A 22,011-nucleotide genomic window follows, 5' to 3' on the forward strand; every position below is an offset into this window, starting at 1 on the left:
CCAGCTTTATCACTTAATAGTAGTGTGACCGTGGGCAAGTTACATCATCTCTCTGCTCAATTTCTTCTTCTGTAAAATGAGCATAATAATTAGTACCAGCTTCATACAGTTGTAAGGATTGAAAGAGTTAAGAGCTGACAGGTGTTTACACATAGTAAGTGGTAAATAGTTTAGCTAGCATCCTTGTTATCGTCCAGTTTTTCATTATTTTAAGGTGGTCTTCAGGGAACGTCTTTGTCCGTAAAACTTTGCTCTATTTAAGATTGCTAACTCAAGGTGGAGTCCCAGAGTGGAATAACTGAAATGAAGAGTAGAATTGTGTTTTAGGGCTCTGCTGCACACTCCCAGAGAGGACTTCGCTCAGTGCCTCTGTGTGAATTAGTAAGAAGTCGCTCCTGGGCTTCCCTGGTGGCGCAGTGGTTGAGAATCCGCCTGCCAATGCAGGGGACACGGGTTCGAGCCCTGGTCTGGGAAGATCCCACATGCCGCGGAGCGGCTGGGCCCGTGAGCCACAATTGCTGAGCCTACGCGTCTGGAGCCTGTGCTCCGCAACAAGAGAGGCCGCGATAGCGAGAGGCCTGCGCACCGCGATGAAGAGTGGCCCCCGCTTGCCACAACTGGAGAAAGCCCTCGCACAGAAACGAAGACCCAACACAGCCATAAATAAAACATAAATTAAAAAAAAAAAAACAAAAAAAAACATGGCTAGCAGGACATCAGAGCCGTTTTTAAAAAAAAAGAAGTCGCTCCTTCCTCAAGAACCTTTACTATTATCTGTAGGGAAATCTTGTTAGAACAAGACACTCCACTGCCATCTGCTATCATAAAATTTTTTAAAACCTCTATAATAAAAATACAAACATACAGTGTATGTGATGTGCATGATATCCATTAGATGTGGTGCTTTTATTCTGCGTCAGTCTGCACGGCTGTGCATGCTGTCCTGCTGTTAAGCTACTGAAGTCTATGGGTGGGCTTCTGGTGTAGGTACTCCTTTAGAGCTCCCCTAGTGATTGCAGTGTGCAGGTGGACGTTAACAACTGATTGTTCAATTACAACAGTTCCCTTTGAAAAATGTGGCAACAAATTATTTGTATAAATCAAAGAATATTTGGAATCATGAATATAGACTCTGTGGAATACTGTCTTAACACTACCCTAAAAAGATAGTGAACTTTCAAAAACCCAACTCAGTAGAACTTGGTCACCTTTAATTAGTCACATTAAGTGACACATGCAGAATTTTGGAAGCGGTGCCTAAAGTAAAGCATGAATTTTCCAATCCTCTCTGATCCATAAAAGGGCTGTGTAAAGACACATTTTTTAAATATCTTTTTACCTACAGTTTGTTGACCAAACAAGGGAAATGGATCACCAGTGTGAATGAGATTGACTGGCTCCAAGTTAAAAACTTATGCCAATTAGACTCTGAAGAAGAGCAAGTTAAAATATCAGCAACTCTTAACACAGTGAGTAGACTATTAAGTGTGGTTGACAGTTTTTAGTTAATACAATTTTATTTAGAAAGCAATACCTTAATCTTTCAGAACAGTTGTCTCAGTAAACTTCTAAATCTTAAGAAATCACCTTTTTATTTGTAACATTTGATTATTGCTTATTTACCTTTGTTAGCCCTTGGCATATTTCAAGAAAATATATGCCTTTTTTTCCCTCCAAAGCCTAGAATTAGAATGTGGGAGTTACCTTTTTAATTAGTTCATGGAATCTTCTGACTTTGATAACTGTGAAATGCTATTTTCAAGAGTCTTTTCTATACTTTTAAAACAAGGTATATATGTTTTGGTTTTGTGTTCTTTGGTGTTTGGGTTTTTTAAAGTTTATCTTAAATTGCTCTGCAGTATACTCTGTGCTCTGTATAAAGCCAGTTGCTCTTCAAAGGGATTTTTTTCAGTTTTCCATTTAAGACTATTATACTGGTTTCCTTAAACATTATTTCAGGAAACATCTTTTTATATTTATGTAGTCTCCATTTATTAAGTTTTTCTGTAACTTTATTTTAAAAACTTAGAATGTTTTCTTTTATATAAAATTATAGTTTCTTAAGGTTTGTTTGCACATTAGTGGGAACAGTATAAGGTCAATGCCCCAAAGCTCAGGAGACCTACCGCCCTGACCCCTAATGGGAGGCTGGTGCAGTCCTTGACTACTGCAGGCTCTGTTCCTTCTTGGCACAGTGGGGGGCACAGTGGGGGGACACCAGTGGGGAAGTAGAGTCAGTGATCTCTGTCGTCAGCTTTACCCCTAAATTTCCACGATTTTATGCCCTAGAGGCAATTAGCCTAAATTTTAAAAAGAAAAGGAAACACAATCTAAAATAATTTAAGTAGAAATTTTAAATAGTACCCTTGGATTAGTACATTTTTATATTATTAATGCTTGTTAATTATTAGTACAGTTTTATATTATATTATTAATGAAGATGTGGGGTCTTCCCAGACCAGGGATCGAACCCATGTCCCCTGCACTGGCCCTGAATTCATCATTCTTAACATAAAGAAACCTATAGTTTCTTTTATTTGCTATCATCAGAAAGCTTAACTGTTTGTCAACTTTTGCCTTTCGCTACTATTATGTCTTTAGTTTTCTAAAGTTTTCTGTAGGCGGCCTTTCCATTCCAATTATTATCAATTTGGTGAAAACTTAACCAAGATCTAAGTTTTTGCCTTTGACTGTGTAGAAGAGAGAAAAGAATTTCAGGGATGGAAAAAAATTTTTTTCAAGTAGGCAAAAACTGCTAAATGTAAGGTAGTTAATAACTCAACCTGTATATGCACACACTGACAGTCTTCATTTTCTTCTCCTCCCATTGTTTTTAACTTATACACAGTCATTAGTTTATTTCTCTATTTTAGGTGGTGTTTGATATTCGAATTAAAGCCGTAAAGGAATTAAAATTAATGAAGGAACTAGGTAATCATTTATGTTTGCTTTTGGTTTTTTGGTTTAATTTAGTTTTGTTTTGATTTTTAATTGAAAAAAAATATGGGAGAGTTCAAAAAAATAATTAGGGAAAACTCACGTTATCTACCACCCAAAATGGACAAATGTTAACATCTTGCCATGTGTTTGTTTTCGCCTCAAACATTACAAATAAAGTCCTCTATGTTCTCCTCCTCAGACCTATCCTCCCTCCCCAGATGCAACCAGTGTATCTGATTTGGGTGTGTATCTAGTTCGTGCATTCACATTGTACTATATATATTATACCTCTCTCTATATATGTATGTGTGTATATTGTATTTTTACATTTATGTAAATTCTATCTTAATGAAAATAACATTCCACAAACACACTGTTCACTCGGCATTAGGTTTTCTTTTACAGCTTTATTGAGGTATAATTTACATATCATAAAACGTCCATTTTAAGCATAATTCAGTGATTATTAGTAAATGTATAAGGTCGTACAACCATCACAGCAATCCAGTTTTAGAACAGTTCCATCACTCCAAAAAGATCTCTCGTTCCCATTTACATACCAAGCCCCTGACAGCCATTCATCTACTTTCTGTTTCTTTTGACATGCTTTTCTGGTCATTTCATGTAGATGAAAGCATGTAATGTGTAGTCTTTTGTGTCTGGCTTCTTTCACTCAGTGTATCATTTTTGAGATTCATCCATGATTCAGCATGTTTCAGTAGTTTGTTACTTTTTATTGCTGACTGGATAAAAAGGAATATGTTGTACGGATTGTATGGATATATCACATTTTGTTGGTTCATTACCAGTTGATGGACATTTGGATTGTTTCCACTTTGGGGCTTTTATGACTGATTCTGCTGTAAACATTATGTCTTTGTATAGACCTGTGTTTTCAATTCTCCTGGGTGGATGTACAGAATTGGAACTGCTGGGTCATATGGCAAAGTTATGTTTAACTTTGTAAGAAACTGCCGTACTATTTTCCAAAGTGGCTGAATCATTTACGTACCCACTGGCAGTGCATCAGGGTTGCAGTTTCTTCACAGCCTTGCCGATGTTTATAACTGTCTTTTTTTTTTTTAATTTTATTTATTTTTGGCTGTGTTGGGTCCTCGTTGCCACGCACAGCCTTTCTCTAGTTGCGGCGAGCGCGAGCTTCTCATTGCAGTGGCTTCTCTTGTTGCGGAGCATGGGCTCTAGGCATGCGGGCTTCAGTAGTTGTGGCACACGGGCTTAGTTGCTCCGCGGCATGTGGGATCTTCCCGGACCAGGGCTTGAACCCGTGTCCCATGCATTGGCAGGTGGATTCTTAACCACTTTGCCACCAGGGAAGTCCTATAATTGTCTTTTTGATTGTAGCCATTTTAGTGAACATGAGTTTGTATCTCCTGTGTTTAACTGCGTTTTCCTGATGCAGTGATGGTGAGCACTATTGATGTGCTTATCATCTACTTGTATACTCTGAGGATCCTATTAAAACTACTAGAATTAATAAGTGAGTTTAACAAGAACTCAAAATCAATATATAAAAATCCATATATGTTTACTAGCAACAAAAAAATGCAAAATTAAATCAAGAAAACATTTATAATAGCATAAACTATCATGAAATACTTGGGGGTAAATTTAACAAGATATGTGCAAGACCTGTACACTGGAAACTAGAAAACATTGCCATGAAAAATAAAAGGAGACCCAAATAAATTAAATGATGTACCATATTCTTGGATCAGAAGACACAGTACTGTTTGGTAATTGCAATCATTGTTGCTTTTGTTGTGGTCATCCATTTACAATGCTTGGTGTCAGTCTATTTATCTCTTGTAAAAATAAAATACAGTGTGTGTGTGTGAAAAAAATGTAAACAATGCTTGATAGGATAATGAGATTAGAGATGGTCTTTTAAATTTTTCATTGTTATGCTAATACAATACCTTTATAAAACCTAAAAATCTTGAAACAAACAAAAAAAAATTAAAAAAAATTAAAAAAGAAGACAGTACTATTAAGAGGCTAATTCTCTCAAAATTTATTTGTACATTCAGTGCATTCTCACTCAAAATTCTGGCAGGTTTTTTTTTTTTTTTTTTTTTGGTAGAAATTGACAAGTTGATTCTTAAATTTATGTGGAAGTGCAAAGAACCTAAAGTATCTGTAACAATTTTAGAGGAAATAAAGAACAAAGTTGGAAGAGTTACACCATCTGATTTCAAGACTTACTCTGAAACTATAGAAATCAAGACAGTGTGTGTAGTCATGAGGGTAGACGCATGGAGCAGAGTTCAGCACGTGTGGCCTACAACCTGCTTCTGCACAGCCAGTGAGCTAAGAATAGTTTTTACATTTTTTAAGGGCTCTTTTAAGAAGAAGAATGTGCAACAGAGATCATATGTGGAAATGTTCCAAAGTATTTACAACAGAACTACATTGAAAAGCCAGAAATAGATGCAAACATATTCAGTCAGTTGACTTTCAACAGAAGTGCCAAGGTATTTCCATGGGGAAAAATACTATTTCAGCATACAGTGCTGGACCAATTGGATATCAATAGATGCAAAAATGAACCTCCACCTTTGCCTTACATCATGTAAAAAATGAACTCAAAATGGATCATAGGACTTCCCTGGTGGCGCAGTGGTTGGGAGTCTGCCTGCCAATGCAGGGGACACGGGTTCGAGCCCTGGTCCGGGAAGATCCCACATGCCGTGGAGCAACTAAGCCCGTGGGCCACAACTGCTAAGCCTGCGCTCTAGAGCCTGTGCTCCACAACAAGAGAGGCCACTGCAATGAGAAGCCCGTGTACTGCAACAAAGAGTAGCCCCCGCTTGCCACAACTAGGGAAGGCCCATGCGAAGCAACGAAGACCCAACACAGCCAAAAATAAATTAAATAAATAATTTAAAAAAAAATGGATCATAGACTTAAATGTTAAAACCTAAAACTATGAAACTTCTGGGAGAAAACATAGAAAATCTCTGTTACTTTTACCATAAGGAAGAGATGTTTTAAAAGATAGGACTTAGAAAGTACAAACCATGAAGGGAAAAGCAAATTAGACTACTACAAAATTTAAAAGGCATTTGAAAAGGCAGGCCACAAACTGAGAGAAAAAATTTATAAAGCATGTATTTGACAATAGACTTGCATCCAGGATATATAAAAAATACTTATAACCTGATCAGAAGACAACCCAAATTGGGAAGCCACTTTACAAAAGAAAATCTACCTATGAACTCCCAATAAGCACAGGAGAAGATGCTCAGTATCATTAGCCAACAAACTAAAACCGTAATGACGCATCACTGCACGCTTAGTAGAATGATTAAAATTTTAAATGCTGACAAAACTAAGTGATATCAAAGATGTGGAGCAACTGGGACTGCCGTGTATTGCTGGTGGGAGTGTAAAATGATAGTCACTTTGGTAAGGAGTTAGCTTATTTCCTGTGAATTTAAACATTCACTTATCAATTCTCCTGGATTTTTATCCAAGAAAAATTAAAACATGTATGCTTACAAATACTGTATGTAAATGTTCATAACCAAAAATGGGAAACAATCCAAATGTCAGTGAGCAGGTGAACAAATTGTGGTGTATCCATACAATGGGATACTATTCATCAATAAAAGAAGTAAACTACCACCCCATGCAAAACATGGGTGAATCTCAAAGACATCATGCCAAGCAAAAGAAGCTAGTCACAAAAGAGTAATACTCTTAGGATTCCACTTATCGATGTGAAATTGTCAAAAAAGAAAACCTAAGCTGTAGTTACAGAGGCAGATCAGAATTAGGGGATGGGGGATTGACTACGGAGTGGCATGAGGGAATTGGGGGGGGTGATGAAAATTATATCTCAATTTGCTGGTGGTTACCGCGTGTTTTCATCGACCTCTTTTAAACTGTGCGCTTAAACTGGATGTGTTTTATTATAAGTAAATTATACCTCAATAAAGTTACTTAAGAATATATGGTTTATTAAAATGAATAGTTTGTTGTCTTCCCATGTCACAGATCTCCTTTCTTCCACTCCTTCTTCCCTCCGAACTATTGTTTACATAGCAAGTGGTCTTCTTAAACGTAGGTGAATCAGATCATGTCACCCTCTGCTCAAAGCCCTGTTGTGCTCTTTGTACTTTGTAGTGGATTGCCTGTGGGCTCCTAGCCTACGGGGACCTGCTTCGTCTGACCACTGCCTAACTTGCAGTCCACTCATCTGCTTATTCACAGCACACTTCCCATGCTGACTTTGTGGAGTTTCTGGTCACAGGCTCTCTTCCACCCCCGAGACTTCTTTTTTATTTTTTAAAGCAGAGGGAGGTTTTTTGTTTTTTTGTTTTTACATATTTATTTTTGGCTGTGTTGGGTCTTTGTTTCTGCTCGTGGGCTTTCTCTAGTTGTGGAGAGTGGGGGCTGCCCTTCACTGTGGTGGCTTCTCTTGTTACGGAGCTTGGGCTCTAGGCGCACAGGCTTCAGTAGTTGTGGCTCCTGGGCTCTAGAGCTCAGGCTCGGTAGCTGTGGCGCACGGGCTGAGTTCCTCCGCAGCATGTGGGATCTTCCCGGACCAGGGATCAAACCCATGTCCCCCGCATCGGCAGGTGGATTCTTAACCACTGTGCCACCAGGGAAGCCCCCCTGAGACTTCTTAGTCTTGTAATCTTTTTGAACTCTGTTCCCTTTACTCTTCATCTGCTAACTTTAGTCACTCATTTGGTCTCAGCTGAAATGTTATTTCCGTCGTCCCTGGCTACACAATCTCAGTTAATCTATCATACTCTAATGCTCTGTCCTTCCCTTCGTAGCACTTACACTGTAACTACCTGTGTTTTGTGTTATGAATGTCCACCTCTCCCATTAGATGAGGCTCTTTGCGGGCAGAGTCCATGGCGGTTTTTCTTATTGTCAGCTTCTAGGACAGTGCCTGGCACATAGAAGATACATGGCGTTTGTTGAATGAAAGTGAAAATTTTTTTAAATCACTATTTTAAGTTAGCATTTTTTAAATTGAAGGACTCTTTTACATAAGCTGTTTCAGTTGTCAAGGCGTTTGTATTAGAATTCTATGCTGGCTTCACATTACTGTAGTATAAGGGCTAGAACTCAGGAGTCTCAAAGAGGTTCTGTTCTGTTCAGATAAAGTTAGAACTTCTAAGGCCCATGGCATTCATTCCTGCCCTCTCAGAAGCCTCCACCCCTTTGAATTCCCCCACTTCATATGCAACTTGGTAAGAATTCTGTTTGGAATTAAAACCTAATATACTTCTTCCCACAAAGCAGGAGTCTTTGCATCCTCAAGAACAGGGCATACTGGCCCTAATCCGTTTACTAACTGAGCATAAGAATCACCTAACTCACCTTAAATCTAGGCAGTCTCTGCACAGTTCTGATACACGTGAATTTCAGTTACCACCGTTCATCTTACCCAGCAGCATGGTTCAAATTTCAGCTGCCACTGGATATTAACTGAGTAATTGCATAAAGTACAAACTTTGCTACTAGCTCTTTAGTCTGCAGATCACTGTGAAATAACATGTACATCATGATCAGTGACCAGTTACTTCAGTCTTTAAAGCCTATCAGTAATTGGTCAGTGCATAGCTGCTATTAATTTCACCACATAGACAACAAAATGTGTAGTTTATTGCCTCCTTTTCTCCCAGTGGTAAACTCAGGTAACATCTTACAAGAATGGATAATCGAATTAGCCAACAATGGTGAAAGTGCAGGAAAGAAACAAAAGTATATGGGACTTCCCTTGTGGCGCAGTGGTTAAGAATTTGCCTGCCAATGCAGGGGTCACGGGTTCGAGCCCTGGTCCGGGAAGATCCCACATGCCACGGAGCAGCTAAGCCCATGCGCCACAACTACTGAGCCTGCGCTCTAGAGCCTGAGAGCCACAACTACTGAAGCCCATGCGCCTAGAGTGCGTGCTCCGCAACAAGAGAAGCCACCGCAATGAGAAGCCTGCGAGTAGAGTAACCCCTGCTACTCTACGAAGAGTAGCCCCCGCTCACCGCAACTAGAGAAAGTCGCACACAGCCACAAAGACACAACACAGCCAAAAAATAAATAAATAAATAAATAAATTTATTAAAAAGACAGAGAGAGAAACAAAAGTATATGGAGCTGTAGAAGAAATAGCTGGCTGTGGGAATGCTGGCACTGCTGTCATTTGAGAGAATCCAGATGTGCAGCCAGAGAAACTTAATGAACATAAACTCACAGGAGTGAGGAAAGTGGTTGTGACGAAAAGTATATGAAGATATCCCAGAGGAGTCGACGCTGGCAGAAAAACTTCATGTTAAAGGAGCTCTTGTAGATATTTCATGAAATTGAAAGTATAAAACATAAAATACTGGAAGCTGATGCAAACTTAGAGTATCATTAGGGGCTAGAGAAGATGGTCACCCTGTACTGCAAGCTCTACGAGACAAAAGCAATCCCTGTTTCAACTATTCTTGTGTTTTTTACAAAGAAAACATTTTAATTCTCAGTGTCTGTAGTGGTTTTTTTTTTAATCTTATTATTTTTGGCTGTGTTGGGTCTTGGTTGCTGCACATGGGCTTTCTCTAGTTGTGCCGAGCCGGGGCTGCTCTTCATTGCGGTGTGTGGGCTTCTCACTGCGGTGGCTTCTCTCGTTGCAGAGCACGGGCTCTAAGCACGCGGGCTTCAGTAGTTGCGGCATGTGGGCTCAGTAGTTGTGGCTTGCGGGCCCTAGAGCGCGGGCTCAGTAGTTGTGGCGCATGGGCTTAGTTGCTCCGCGGCATGTGGGATCTTCCCGGACCAGGGCTTGAACCCGTGTCCCCTGCATTGGCAGGCAGATCCTTAACCACTGCGCCACCAGGGAAGCCCCCTGTAGTGTTTTAAATTACAGTGTAAATATTAGTTTGCTATTTTTTTATTTCACTGTACATGTGTAACTGACAGAGTTTTTAATGTTTTGACAAAAAATTTTAAAGGTCACAGTACAATCATAATTTTTTTTAAGATTTCTGTGCACAGTTTCAACTTGCACAGGCATTCTTAGGGTCCTGCACTGCTGTGCAAAGGGAAGACTGCCTGTACGTGGTTTTTTGTTGTTGGGTTTTTTTGCTTGTTTTTTTGGTTTTTTAGCTTCCTGCTAATTAACACAGTATAGCATCTCTCTTTGGTTTTCTTTGTTCGCTGCACTAACCAGCATCTTTTTATTTATAGCCGAGGACAGCTGTTTGAGGCCTATTGATAGAAACGGGAAGCTTCTTTGTCCAGGTAAATCTTTTTGGTAGCCTTCAAAAGCTGACACCTACTCATGCCACCTATCTTCCTCAACACTTTTACCTTAAACAGTGACTTCCAATACCTAATATTCTTAAGTTACCTTTTAGAACCGGTTTATAGAACAGACTTTCATCCAGGTGTCTTCCTTGTGAATTACAGAAAGTCTTAACCAAGAATCAAACACTTCTGTTTTCTAAAGGAAAACACCGGTCTTTCTGATTAGCTGACATGCATTTTAGTCATGGTTTTGCCCTAGTTGTATCTTTCTAGATTTATTATCAAAGTTTTTTATTTGTTTTGCTAATTTTATTGTGATACCAGTTATCACAGTAACCAGAGTCTTGATTCTTACCTCTGTAATGCATCTTGTCATTAGACTTAATTTACTCTTTTGATGTAGTCACCATAGCAGCTTTAAACTTGGAAGAAGCTAGTCCATCATGCATGAATCAATTCAGAATATTACATAATCCATGCAGACAACAGCTCTCTTTTGTTAAGTATGAATCTAGAACATTCATAGCTGCCTCTTATTTCTTAGCATTGCTGTACAGATAACAAGAGTATACGTTCTAGAGTGAGAAAATCTAAGATCAAACATAACTGTATATAATCCTTTTGCCTGGAGTATAACTCAGTTTTTTTCTTTCTTAACATTCTTGATTTACGAAGAAAGGCTGATTTCAGTGTATTAGTTTGCCCAAAGGTAGGAATTAATAACATTTACCATGTTATCAAAATTCTTTTTAGTGCCAGACAATTATACTCTGAAGGAAGCAGAATTGAAGATGGGGAGTTCATTGGGACTGTGTCCTGGAAAAGCACCAACTTCCTCTCAGGTAAAAGGAGATCACCTGACAGACCCAAACCAACCTTACCATGATCAGAAGTTCTTAATTGTATGATTCATTCCTTAACTACTGCAGTAATACTGTTTTTCTTAAAATTTTTCTTTTCCTTAAATGATACCTTTTATTTAGGAATACATCCATATAGTTCTCTGTGTTTAAGTCAAAAATACGATGTCAAAGTATATTCATAAGGTGGTTTTCCTGTGAAAATTTTGTGTTTAAGGGAGATCTTTAAAGTTGAGTGGCCACAAGTTTCAACCACCATAATTCATAAATTCTAAAATGTACCCTTTTTCTCCTGCATTTTAACATCTGTGAGATTAAGATGCGTCTTACAGTCAGTGGCATCCTGCACTGTAGCTGATGCTATGCTTCCTTTCTTAGTGGTACATAAAATAATGAGTAACAACTGGCAGCATTTTAGATTTAATGAAATAAAGTATACTGATTTTGAACTTAATTACTCCTTGCAATAATATAATAGACTCACAGCAGATTTTTCTTTATCGGTATTCATTTTATTTATAAAATACTATCAGGATGACCTTTGCCTAGAACTCTACCTACTTAATAAACTTTCATTATAGTCCAAAAGCGTAATGATGTCCTTATTGTTAAGACTGTATCACGGTAAGCTAAACTCATATCAGGATCCCCATGGCTCCTAGATCCCTGATATGGAACTAATCCACTTCATTATTTTCCCAACTACCTCCCTTTAATTTGTTCTTCCCCAAACTCTAACAAATAGTAGTGCATGACAAGATCATAGGAGAAAAAACATGACAAGTGTGGTTGAGTTAGGAGAAAAAACATGACAAGTGTGGTTGAGTTAGAAAGGAAAAATAGGGCTGTAAAGAACTGAATTGACGAGATCAGATTGACATTTTTCCTGTGGGTTCCAGGGAGTTAAAGTATATGGGACCTCTGGACAGAAAGTAAGGTCACAAACTAATGACTCAGAAAAAACACAGTTAATGCTCATAGTGTATAGTAATTGCAAGTCTCTTTGAGGAATGACTGAGAGAGAGAGATGGAGATCATACTAGAATAAATAATGTCTGTGAGAGATGTTTCTTAGGAGTAAAAACATTGGTGATAAAGAATCTTACATTTCTAGGTAGTAAAGATTATAGTTTAAATTGTAACTTTAAAATACCCAACGTAGACTTGTTTTTACATAATTTGAGATTTCTATTAAAGTTTTATGACCTTTGGCTTTTCGGTTTTGGAAATAAATAATATATTTATAGAATTTTGAAATTCAAATTAAATTGCATTTATACCTCTATCTTGATCTTAGCTGTTCCTGTTTTTCGCTGTGGGAAGCGATGTTCAGCCTGGGACAGAGATGGAGATCATAGTAGAAGAAACAATATCTGTGAGAGATGTAAGGAATTTTACTTTGGGTGGCCGGGGTCTGTGGGTGTTTGGTATGGGGAGCAGTGGTAACCTGTGTTAGGATTTTGAGATCCTAAGGGTAGGGTTTACATAATATCCTTTAAAGAATTCTGTGTATTCACTAAAAGAATAGTTTGGATTGCTTGAAAGGTGGTGAGCCAGCTATGGTTTTAAAAATAAGATTATTGGGCTTCCCTGGTGGCGCAGTGGTTGGGAATCTGCCTGCCAATGCAGGGGACATGGGTTCGAGCCCTGGTCTGGGAAGATCCCACATGCCGCGGAGCGGCTGGGCCCGTGAGCCACAATTACTGAGCCTGCGCGTCTGGAGCCTGTGCTCCGCAACAAGAGAGGCCGTGATAATGAGAGGCCCGCGCACCGCGATGAGGAGTGGCCCCCACTTGCCGCAACTAGAGAAAGCCCTCGCACAGAAACGAAGACCCAACATGGCCATAAATAAATAAATAATTTTTTTTTTTTTTAAAGAAAAAGAATCCTATATCTCTTAAAAAAAAAAAAGATTGTTCTTTTTTCTTGTCTGACTACCAATAATACATGTTTATTGTAGAAATTTGAGATATATAAAAACGGGTTAAAAGAAAAAAATTAAAACCCCTCATTATCCCTTATCCCACTAATGTTAACATTTTGGCATATTTCCTTCTGCTGTTTCTACATTATGTGTACACACATAATCTCACACACACAGGTGTGAATGTGTGTGTGTGATAAAGCAGACAATTATGTTAATGTCACTGAGAACAGGGACTTTCAGTCTTGGAAAATGGAGAGACAGATAATATCAATGTGGTTAAAGAAAGCCTGTACTCCTGAATTTGTTTTTTGTTTTCTTTTAAATATTTATTTGTTTGTTTGTTTACTTATTTATTTTGGCTGCGCCGTGTCTTCGTTGCGGCATGCGGGAATCTTCGTTGCGGCATGCGGGATCTTTAGTTGTGGTGTGCAGACTTCTTTTTTTAATATTTATTTATTTGTTTATAATTTAAAATTTTTTTTAATTTTTAATTTAATTTAATTTAATTTTTTTATACAGCAGGTTCTTATTAGTTATCCATTTTATACACATTAATGTATACATGTCAGTCCCAATCTCCCAATTCATCACACCACCACCCCCCCCCCCCACTGCTTTCCCCCCTTGGTGTCCATACGTTTGTTGTCTACATCTGTGTCTCTATTTCTGCCCTGCAAACCGGTTCATCTGTACCATTTTTCTAGGTTCCACATGTATGCATTAATATACAATATTTGTTTTTCTCTTTCTGACTTATTTCACTCTGTATGACAGTCTCTAGATTCATTCACGTCTCTACAAATGACCCAACTTCCTTCCTTTTTATGGCTGAGTAATATTCCATTGTATATATGTACCACATCTTTATCCATTCGTCTGTCGATGGGCATTTAGGTTGCTTCCATGACCTGACTATTGTAAATAATACTGCAGTGATCATTGGGGTGCATGTGTCTTTTTGAATTATGGTTTTCTCTGGGTATATGCCCAGTAGTGGGATACCCATTCTAACTGGTGTGAGGTGATACTTCATTGTAGTTTTGATTTGCATTTCTCTAATAATTAGTGACGTTGAGCAGCTTTTCATGTGCTTCTTGGCCATCTGTATGTCTTCTTTGGAGAAATGTCTACTTAGGTCTTCTGCCCATTTTTGGATTGAGTTGTATGTTTTTTAATATTGAGCTGCATGAGCTGTTTATATATTTTGGAGATTAATCCTTTGTCCGTTGATTCATTTGCAAATATTTTCTCCCATTCTGAGGGTTGTCTTTTTGTCTTGTTTGTAGTTTCCTTTGCCGTGCAAAAGCTTTTAAGTTTCATTAGGTCCCATTGTTTTTTTTGTTGTTATTTCCATTACTCTAGGAAGTGGATCAAAAAAGATCTTGCTGTGATTCATGTCAAAGAGTGTTCTTCCTATGTTTTCCTCTAAGAGTTTTATAGTGTCCGGTCTTACATTTAGGTCTCGAATCCATTTTGAGTTTATTTTTGTGTATGGTGTTAGGGAGTGTTCTAATTTCATTCTTTTACATGTAGCTGTCCAGTTTTCCCAGCACCACTTATTGAAGAGACTGTCTTTTCTCCATTGTATATCCTTGCATCCTTTGTCATAGATTAGTTGACCATAGGTGTGTGGGTTTATCTCTGGGCTTTCTGTCCTGTTCCATTGATCTTTATTTCTGTTTTTGTGCCAGTGTCTTGATTACTGTAGCTTTGTAGTATAGTCTGAAGTCAGGGAGTCTGATTCCTCCAGCTCCGTTTTTTTCCCTCAAGACTGCTTTGGCTCTTCGGGGTCTTTTTTTCTCCATACATATTTTAAGATTTTTTGTTGTAGTTCTGTAAAAAATGCCATTGGTAATTTGATAGGGATTGCATTGGATCTGTAGATTGCTTTGGATAATGTAGTCATTTTCACAGTATTGATTCTTCCAATCCAAGAACATGGTATATCTCTCCATTTGTTTCTATCATCTTTAATTTCTTTCATCAGTGTCTTATAGTTTTCTGCATACTGGTCTTTTGTCTCCCTCGGTAGGTTTATTCTTAGGTATTTTATTCTTTTTGTTGCAATGGAAAATGGGAGTGTTTCCTTAATTGCTCTTTCAGATTTTTCATCACTAGTGTATAGGAATGCAAGAGATTTCTGTGCATTAATTTTGTATCCTGCACCTTTACCAAATTCATTGATTAGCTCTAGTAGTTTCCTGGTGGCATCTTTAGGATTCTCTATGTATAGTGTCATGTCATCTGCAAACAGTGACAGTTTTAGTTCTTTTCCAATTTGTATTCCTTTTATTTCTTTTTCTTCTCTGATTGCCGTGGCTAGGACTTCCAAAACTGTTGAATAATAGTGGTGAGAGTGGACGTCCTTGTCTTGTTCCTGATCTTAGAGGAAATGCTTTCAGTTTTTCACCATTGAGAATGATGTTTGCTGTGGGTTTGTCATATATGGCCTTTATTATGTTGAGGTAGGTTCCCTCTATGCCCACTTTTTGGAGAGTTTTTATCATAAGTTGTGTTGAATTTTGTCAGAAGCTTTTTCTGCATCTATTGAGATGATCATATGGTTTTTCTCCTTCAGTTTGTTAATATGGTGTATCCCGTTGATTGATTTGCATATATTGAAGAATCCTTGTGTCCCCTGGATAAATCCCATTTGATCATGGTGTATAATCCTTTTAATGTGTTGTTGGATTCTCTTTGCTAGTATTTTGTTGAGGATTTTTGCATTTCTATTCATCAGTGATACTGGTCTGTAATTTTCTTTTTTTGTAGTATCTTTGTCTGGTTTTGGTATCAGGGTGATGGTGGCCTCATAGAATGAGTTTGGGAGTGTTCTTTCCTCTGCAGTTTTTTGGAAGAGTTTGAGAAGGATGGGTGTTAGCTCTTCTCTAAATATTTGATAGAATTCACCTGTGAAGTCTTCTGGTCCTGGACTTTCGTTTGTTGGAAGATTTTTAATCACAGTTTCAATTTCATTACTTGCGATTGGTCTGTTCATGTTTTCTGTTTCTTCCTGGTTCAGTCTTGGAAGGGTATACCTTTCTAAGAATTTGTCCATTTCTTCCAGGTTGTCCATTTTATTGCCATCGAGTTGCTTGTAGTAGTCTCTTAGGATGCTTTGTATTTCTGCAGTGTCTGTTGTAACTTCTCCTTTTTCATTTCTATTTTATTGATTTGAGTCCTCTCCCTCCTTTTCTTGATGAGTTTGGCTAATGGTTTATCAATTTTGTTTATCTTCTCAGAGAACCAGCTTTTAGTTTTATTGATCTTTGCTACTGTTTTCTTTGTTTCTATTTCATTTATTTCTGCTCTGATCTTTATGATTTCGTTCCTTTTGCTAACTTTGGGTTTTGTTTGTTCTTCTTTCTCTAGTTCCTTTAGTTGTAAGTTTAGATTGTTTATTTGAGATTTTTCTTGTTTCTTGAGGTAGGCTTGCATTGCTATAAACTTCCCTCTTAGAACTGCTTTTGCTGCATCCCATAGGTTTTGGATCGTCGTGTTTTCATTGTCATTTGTCTCTAGGTATTTTTTGATTTCCTCTTTGATTTCTTCAGTGATCTCTTGGTTATTTAGTAACGTATTGTTTAGCCTCCATGTGTTTGTGTTTTTTACGTTTTTTTCCCTGTAATTCATTACTAATCTCATAGTGTTGTGGTCAGAAAAGATGCTGGATATGATTTCAATTTTCTTAAATTTACTGAGGCTTGATTTGTGACCCAAGATGTTATCTATCCTGGAGAATGTTCCTTGTGCACTTGAGAAGAAAGTGTAATCTGCTGTTTTTGAATGGAATGTCCTATAAATATCAATTAAATCTATCTGGTCTATTGTGACATTTAAAGCTTGTGTTTCCTTTTTAATTTTGTGTTTGGATGATCTGTCCATTGGTGTAAGTGAGGTGTTAACGTCCCCCACTATTATTGTGTTACTGTCGATTTCCTCTTTTATAGCTGTTAGCAGTTGCCTTATGTATTGAGGTGCTTCTATGTTGGGTGCATATATATTTATAATTGTTATATCTTCTTCTTGGATTGATCCCTTGATCATTATGTAGTGTCCTTCCTTGTCTCTTGTAACATTCTTTATTTTAAAGTCTATTTTATCTGATATGTCTCTTGTAACATTCTTTATTTTAAAGTCTATTTTATCTGATATGAGTATTGCTACTCCAGCTTTCTTCTGATTTCCATTTGCATGGAATATCTTTTTCCATCCCCTCACTTTCAGTCTGTATGTGTCCCTAGGTCTGAAGTGGGTCTCTTATAGACCGCGTATAGATGGGTCTTGTTTTTGTATCCGTTCAGCAAGCCTGTGTCTTTTGGTTGGAGCATTTAATCCATTTACGTTTAAGGTAATTATCGATATGTATGTTCCTGTTACCATTTTCATAATTGTTTGGGGTTTGGTTTTGTAGGTCCTTTTCTTCTCTTGTGTTTCCCACTTAGAGAAGTTCCTTTAACATTTGTTGTAGACCTGGTTTGGTGGTGCTGAATTCTCTTAGCTTTTGCTTATCTGTAAAGCTTTTGATTTCTCCATCGAATCTGAGATCCTTGCTGGGTAGAGTAATCTTGGTTGTAGGTTCTTCCCTTTCATCACTTTAAATATGTCATGCCACTCCCTTCTGGCTTATAGAGTTCCTGCTGAGAAATCAGCTGTTCACCTTATGGGAGTTCCCTTGTATGTTATTTGTCGTTTTTCCCTTGCTGCTTTCAATAATTTTTCTTTGTCTTTCATTTTTGTCAGTTTGATTACTATGTGTGTCAGCATGTTTCTCCTTGGGTTTATCCTGTATGGGACTCTCTGCGCTTCCTGGACTTGGGTGGCTCTTTCCTTTCCCATGTTAGGGAAATTTTCAACTATAATCTCTTCAAATATTTTCTCTGGTCCTTTCTCTCTCTCTTCTCCTTCTAGGACCCCTATAATGCGAACGTTGTTGCATATAATGTTGTCCCAGAAGTCTCTTAGGCTGTCTTCATTTCTTTTCATTCTTTTTTCTTTATTGTGTTCCGCAGCAGTGAATTCCACCATTCTGTCTTCCAGGTCACTTATCCGTTCTTCTGCCTCAGTTATTCTGCTACTGATTCCTTCTAGTGTATTTTTCATTTCAGTTATTGTATTGTTCATCTCTGTTTGTTTGTTCTTTAATTCTTCTAGGTCTTTGTTAAACATTTGTTGCATCTTCTTGATCTTTGCCTCCATTCTTTTTCCGAGGTCCTGGATCATCTTCACTATCATTATTCTGAATTCTTTTCTGGAAGGTTGCCTATCTCCACTTCATTTAGTTGCTTTTCTGGGGTTTTATCTTGTTCCTTCATCTGGTACATAGCCCTCTGCCTTTTCATCTTGTCTATCTCTCTGTGAATGTGGTTTTTGTTCCACAGGCTGCAGGATTGTAGTTTTTCTTGCTTCTTCTGTCTGCCCTGTGGTGGATTCTATTTATTTATTTATTCATTTGGTTACGTTGGGTCGTAATTGCAGCACGCAGGCACTTCGTTGCAGCATGCAGGGTCTAGAGCATGCAGGCTTAGTTGCCCCATGGCATGTGGTATCTTAGTTCCCTGGCCAGGGATTGAACCCGGGCCCCCTGCATTGGGAGCACAGAGTGTTACCCACTGGACCACCAGGGAAGTCCTTGTGCTCCTGAATTTGAATTAGAAGAGTCAGAATGAACCTGATATATTTTTTCTTTAACAAATTATTTTTCTACTCTGTCCCCTGAAATGGCTTATAGAAACAGTGATCAACCTGGTAGTAGCAAGCACCCCAGCATTCAGGTTGTGGTCACTAAATACCATTTCCTAGAGGAACTAGGGCTTCTCGGAGTAATGGCTGGTTCTGTATCTAGGTCAGGAAAGTGTATGATGAGCCTGGAACATCTTATCAGGACACAAAACAGTATAGCTAGCAAAGACCTCTGGGATCAGCAAAGAGAGTCAGGAGCCAACCTGAAGATAAGAGTTTGAACCTCAGTGGGAATAATAATGAAAATTGATTCACACATACATAAAATCCATGAGTTCACAGTGATCCTAAAAACTATGCTATTCATTGCTTACCTATAGTGGATGCTAGGGAACCATAAATGAAAGAATCAAGCATTTATCTTTTTCTTTGCAAACTATACCTCACATCAACCAAATAGATAATGAGAAGATTTTTTTAATAGACATATCCCAGCTAACAAAATGAAGAAGGAATTTTAGACTATCACTGTTTTTCAACTCCTAATGAATTAATGGATCTAAACAAGGATTTTGATAAACTGCTAACAGCTCCAAAAGAGCAACACCCAGACATTTAGAAGTTCAAAACAATACCCGTGCTCTTCTTGCCAAAAGAAAAAAAAACTGGACCTGAGTCCGATCAAGCCTCTAGGTCTGAGTACCAGTTTAGAAGAAGTGCAGGGGACAGAGGAACCTGTTACGTGCACCACAGGCCTGCAGTAAGCACTGTCCTGAAGTGGGAAACTCCTCCTCTTCAGGAAATCAACTGCAGTGTGAGACAGCCTGTAGGTTAAAGGAGACTTAGGAGAAATAGCAGGTGGGTGCAATGTATGGAATTTATGTGGCCCTTGATTCAAACCGAAAGAACTGTAGTAACAGTTTAAGAGAAAGTAAGGAAATTTGAACACTGACGGAATATTTGTTATTTAGGAATTCTTAATTTTTTTAGATATTATAATTATTTAAGAGTTACGTTTTTTAAAAGAATCTTCATCTTTTAGAGCTGAGTACTGAATATCAATAAATGAAATGATACCTGACATTTGCTTCAAAAGAATGTGAGGAGCAAGTCAGGGGGAGTGGGTGGGGTATTGACAAGACTGGCCACAGCAGGAGTTGAGACTGGCAATGGATACTGGAGGGTTCATTTTACTGTCCTCTGCATGTGTTTGAAATTTTGCATGATAAAACGATTTTTAAAAATTTTTTAATAAATTTATTTTTATTTATTTTTGGCTGCGTTGGGTCTTTGTTGCTGCACACGGGCTTTCTCTAGTTGTGGCGAGTGGGGGCTACTCTTCGTTATGGTGTGCAGGCTTCTCATTGCAGTGGCTTCTCTTATTATGGAACATGGGCTCTAGGCATGTGGGCTTCAGTAGTTGTGGCTTGAGGGCTCTAGAGCACAGGCTCAGTAGCTGTGGCGCACGGGCTTGGTTGCTCCGCGACATGTGCGATCTTCCTGGCCCAGGGCTTGAACCTGTGTCCCCTGCATGGGCAGGTGGATTCTTAACCACTGCACCACCAGGGAAGTCCCCAAACATTTTTTAAATAAAATACTTTTTTACCCTTTGTTACAAGCTGTAAATATTTTCCCAGGTTTTCATTTGCCTTTTAACTTTAATACATTTTTTGTTTGGGGGTTTTTTTAGCTTTAAAAAAAGGTTTATTATTGACTTACTGCCAGCAAGCGATACATATCATAGGAATCAGACATTAGAGTGTCCCTGATAAGGTTTGGACTTGTGCTAGATGATTCTAAGGAGGGATAAGGGCTAATCTTGGATTGGATGCTATCAAGAATTGGGGGGCAATTCAGTATCTTATTTATGTTTGTAGGTTGGAAGTGTGAAGAGGGACTAGAGATATCATTGGAAAGGCAGCAGTTACTTAGAGGAAAAGATGGTTAGTCATTTTGTGCCTGGGATGTGGCCTTGGGTAACTTTAGTGTTTTTTCGTTTCAAAGAACGGAAACCACAAAACTTTTCAAAGGTGCGACGTGTATGTCTTTCTTCTGTTCTATCCTGAACCCACTGCAGGCAGATTCATTCCCTGTGCCCACCCACCCCCCTTCCCCCAGCTGAAGCTGCTCTCTCAAGGCTGTCAGTGGCCTCCATGTTGCTGTGTCCGGTGAGCAGTTCTCGGTCTTCATCTTACTTGCTCTTTCAGCAGCAGTGACATACTTGATGACTTTTGTCACTTGCTTTGAGAAGACCGCAGCTCTTTAGGTTTTCCTCCCACCTCTCAGGCCTACCCGTTCTCAGCCTGTGCTTCCTCTTCTCTCTGCCTTGTGAGCACCTCGTGCTCAAGTCGTAGACGCCATATTCATATGTCCAGCTACTCTTTGGTTGTCTGATTGTCATCCCAAATTATAGCACACCCACAGCAGAGCTCCTGATCTCTCTCAAACATACTTCACTCACATTTCCCTTTTCTATTACGGTGGCTCCATTTTCTGCTTGCTTAGGCCAAAAACCTTGAAATCATCTTTGATTCTTTTCTTTCTTACTTCATAACCGGTGTTTCAGGAAATCGTTTTGGTTCTGCCATCAAGATTTACCTGGGATCTGATCACATCTTATTCCCTCCACTGCTGTCATCCCTTCACATCTCATCTGGATTATTCCAGCAGCTTCCTAACCGATCTCCTTCCTTCCAGCCTGACACCTCCCAGGGTGTGTTCTTACAAAGAAGTGGAGTAATGCTTTAAAGTGTAAGATCAGTCAGTCCTCTGCACACAACCCTGCTCTGCTTTCCCATCTCACTCGGGGTGAGGGGGGGAGCCCCTGAGTGACCTTGCAAGGCCCTGTGTGATCTGGCCCTTTGGTATCTTTTAAAAAAAAAAAAAAAAGATGTCTAACTATTACTCTCGCTCGCTCTACTCCAGTCACGTTGGTCACTATGCTGTTCCTCAAACAGGCCTTTACACTGGCAGTTTCCTCTGTCTGGAACACAGTTAGGTTGAAGGCTCAATTGCTTGTTTTTCTTAAATAATGGAGGCCTTTGAGACTGCACTTTGCTTTGAATATGGCTTTGGTCCCGTTCCCTGTTTTAACATACTGTGTTGTCATTGTCGTCGTTTTCTAAACAATCTTTAGTTCTAGAGTCTCTTTTATTTTTAATCAGACAAGTAATTGTGGATTTAGTCTTATTTTTTAAACTTTGGGGGGACTAAAAATCCCCCTTGGTCACCACCCTACTCTTGTCCCTTCCCCAGAAGTCACTGTTGTCATTGGACAGTATAATCTTATCCACATCAGTAGAGTGTATCCTTCTGTACCTTTGCTGTGTGTGTACCAATGTGTGG

At 38.7% G+C, this 22,011-nt stretch overlaps 1 protein-coding gene across 11 annotated transcripts in view; it reads left to right on the top strand.

Moving 5' to 3' along the window:
• Positions 1-22,011, top strand: part of USP40 (ubiquitin specific peptidase 40) — a 93,969-nt gene that overhangs the window by 45,542 nt on the left and 26,416 nt on the right. For 8 of the 11 annotated variants that reach the window (XM_082395513.1, XM_082395512.1, XM_082395508.1 and 5 more), the window contains 5 exons: positions 1,346-1,469; positions 2,874-2,931; positions 10,138-10,191; positions 10,951-11,039; positions 12,355-12,441. In XM_082395513.1, coding sequence (XP_082251639.1) covers positions 1,346-1,469; positions 2,874-2,931; positions 10,138-10,191; positions 10,951-11,039; positions 12,355-12,441 — 412 coding nt within the window. Of the gene's footprint in view, positions 1-1,345; positions 1,470-2,873; positions 2,932-10,137; positions 10,192-10,950; positions 11,040-12,354; positions 12,442-22,011 lie in introns of those variants that run through there. The other 3 variants (XM_082395516.1, XM_082395509.1, XM_082395510.1) reach the window with 2 other exon arrangements.

This window comes from Balaenoptera borealis (assembly GCF_965194805.1).
Source record: "Balaenoptera borealis genome assembly, chromosome: 6".
Lineage (NCBI taxonomy): Eukaryota > Metazoa > Chordata > Mammalia > Artiodactyla > Balaenopteridae > Balaenoptera > Balaenoptera borealis.